Source organism: Martes martes (genome assembly GCF_963455335.1).
Source record: "Martes martes genome assembly, chromosome: 9".
Taxonomy (NCBI): domain Eukaryota; kingdom Metazoa; phylum Chordata; class Mammalia; order Carnivora; family Mustelidae; genus Martes; species Martes martes.
The window spans coordinates 45,041,839-45,044,255 of record NC_137896.1 but is presented as its reverse complement, the minus strand read 5'-3'; the positions used below and the strand labels follow the sequence as shown (position 1 = coordinate 45,044,255).

The 2,417-nt window shown below is 66.8% G+C and overlaps 1 protein-coding gene across 1 annotated transcript; it reads left to right on the top strand.

Annotated features, from left to right (window-relative positions):
* Positions 1–200: 200 nt before the first annotated feature.
* Positions 201–1,631, top strand: NKX2-4 (NK2 homeobox 4; the record flags this gene model as incomplete). Its single annotated transcript, XM_080814016.1, has 2 exons — positions 201–657; positions 1,015–1,631. 2 exons carry the CDS (start codon positions 201–203, stop codon positions 1,629–1,631), a joined length of 1,074 nt encoding a protein of 357 aa, XP_080670142.1.
* Positions 1,632–2,417: the final 786 nt, after the last annotated feature.

The following is a 2,417-nucleotide window of genomic DNA, read 5'->3' as shown; positions in this document are numbered from 1 at the left end:
GGATGTTGCTCCGCCCCCCGAGTCTGTCGTAAACCTGGCGGCGGACTAAAATAAACCCCAGATCCCGCGGCCGGGGGCTCGCCGCGCCGCCGACTCCTCGTCACAGGCGCTGCCGCCGCAGCCGGGGTGGCGGCGACGACCGGCCGCCGCGTCCCGCCCGCGCCCGCCCCGGGCCCCCCTACCTGGCCGCTCGCCGAGCCATGTCGTTGAGCCCCAAGCACACGACGCCCTTCTCCGTGTCCGACATCCTGAGCCCCATCGAGGAGACCTACAAGAAGTTCGGCGGCGCCATGGACGGCGCGCCGCCCGGTCTGGGGGCGCCCCTGGGGGCCGCGGCCGCCGCCGCCTACCGCGCGCCGCCGCTCGGCCCCTCGTCGCAGGCGGCGGCCGTGGCGGGCATGCAGCCGCCCCACGCCATGGCGGGCCACAACGCGGCGGCGGCGGCGGCGGCGGCAGCGGCGGCGGCGGCCGCGGCCGCCACCTACCACATGCCGCCGGGCGTCTCGCAGTTCCCGCACGGCGCCGTGGGCGGCTACTGCAACGGCGGCCTGGGCAACGTGGGCGAGCTGCCCGCCTACGCGGACGGCATGCGGGGCGGCGCGGCCGCCGCGGCCACCGGCTGGTACGGCGCCAACCCGGACCCGCGCTACTCGTCAAGTGAGCGGGGCGGGCGGCGCGGGACTGGGGGCAGGCGGACGGCGCGGGCTTTGCCCCTCGCAGCCCGGGGCGCGCGCGGCGTCCTGGGACCCAGCGGGGGACGCGCGGTGGGTGCGGGGCTCCCGGGCGCGCGGAGGGTGCCGGGACCGGGCTGGGGGCGCGCGGGGGGGGGTCCTGGGACCCGACCCGGGGCGCGTGAGGGGCGCCGGGCCCCCGGACGCGCGGAGGGTGCCGGGACCAGCCGGGGTCCCTGCGGCGTCGCGGGCCGCGCGGTGCGAAGAGCTTGGGGCGGCGGCGGGAGCAGAACCCCGGCAGGCCTGGCGCTCACCCGGCTTCTCCCTTTGGGGCCCTCCCCAGTCTCCAGGTTCATGGGGCCGTCGGCGGGCGTGAACGTAGCCGGCATGGGGTCGCTGACGGGCATCGCGGACGCCGCCAAGACGCTGGCGCCGCTGCACGCGGCCGCGGCGGCGCCGCGAAGGAAGCGCCGCGTGCTCTTCTCGCAGGCGCAGGTCTACGAGCTGGAGCGTCGCTTCAAGCAGCAGAAGTACCTCTCGGCGCCCGAGCGCGAGCACCTGGCCAGCATGATCCACCTGACGCCCACGCAGGTCAAGATCTGGTTCCAGAACCACCGCTACAAGATGAAGCGGCAGGCCAAGGACAAGGCGGCGCAGCAGCTGCAGCAGGACGGGGGCCTGGGGCCGCCGCCGCCCCCGCCGCCGTCCCCGCGTCGCGTGGCGGTGCCCGTGCTGGTCAAGGACGGCAAGCCGTGCCAGAACGGTGCCGGCACGCCGACGCCCGGCCAGGCCGGCCCGCAGCCGCCGGCCCCGACGCCGGCGCCTGAGCTCGAGGAGCTGTCGCCCAGCCCGCCCGCGCTGCACGGGCCGGGGGGCGGTCTGGCGGCCCTGGACGCGACCGCGGGGGACTACGGCGGCGGCGTGCTCGGCGCCAACCTGCTCTATGGCAGGACGTGGTGACCGCGCGGGCGCCCCGGGGCGGGGTCCGGCCTGCGGCGCGGAGGCTGTGTGAGAAACTTCGAGAACGGATGGGGGAGACACACCGAAGCGGACTCTTACGTACACGGCGATCGGAAACTAATGAACGGGTCGTGGAGAGGGGCAGCCTCTGCACGTCTTTGCTGGGGGTGGGGAACAGCGACGGCCCCGGGATTGACTAATACGACGCCAGGAGGCTGTGAGGTGGTGATTTGCTCCTTCAGAAGTTCCTAAATTATTCGAAAAGCTGGCTGAGCCCGCATCCACCACGTTCCTAACCAAAGCTCTCAAGAGTTTTAAAAGTTGGAAACTTTGTTGGTGTTTGTAGCTCAAAAAATCAACCCAGCTTTAATAATGAATTCTTTTTTGGAGTGGAACTTGAGAGATTAATTTTCAAAGGCCTCCCCCTTAAGTGCAATTTCATTAATGTTTGATTGAAAGTACTTTGTAGCTCAAGGTGGATCATGCACATAGCAACATTATTGCAGGGGAATTATTGCCATTTAGGTAATAGAGAAATGAAATAAAAATAATCAAAATAACTGCTTATATGGATTGATAAAGCTTTTTAAGTTTAATGGCGATTTTAAAATGTTTTGATCGTTATTTGGCAAATGAGTGTTTCTATATTACTCTAAAAGAGGATATTTCCTACTGTAAGAAGCGGCTCATAAGAAGGAAGGATTGTAAACTACTACTTATGTGGAATCTGGTCTCCCAAAATCAGCTGATAAAATAAATGCACGCTGTCTTTCCGTAGATCTGTTA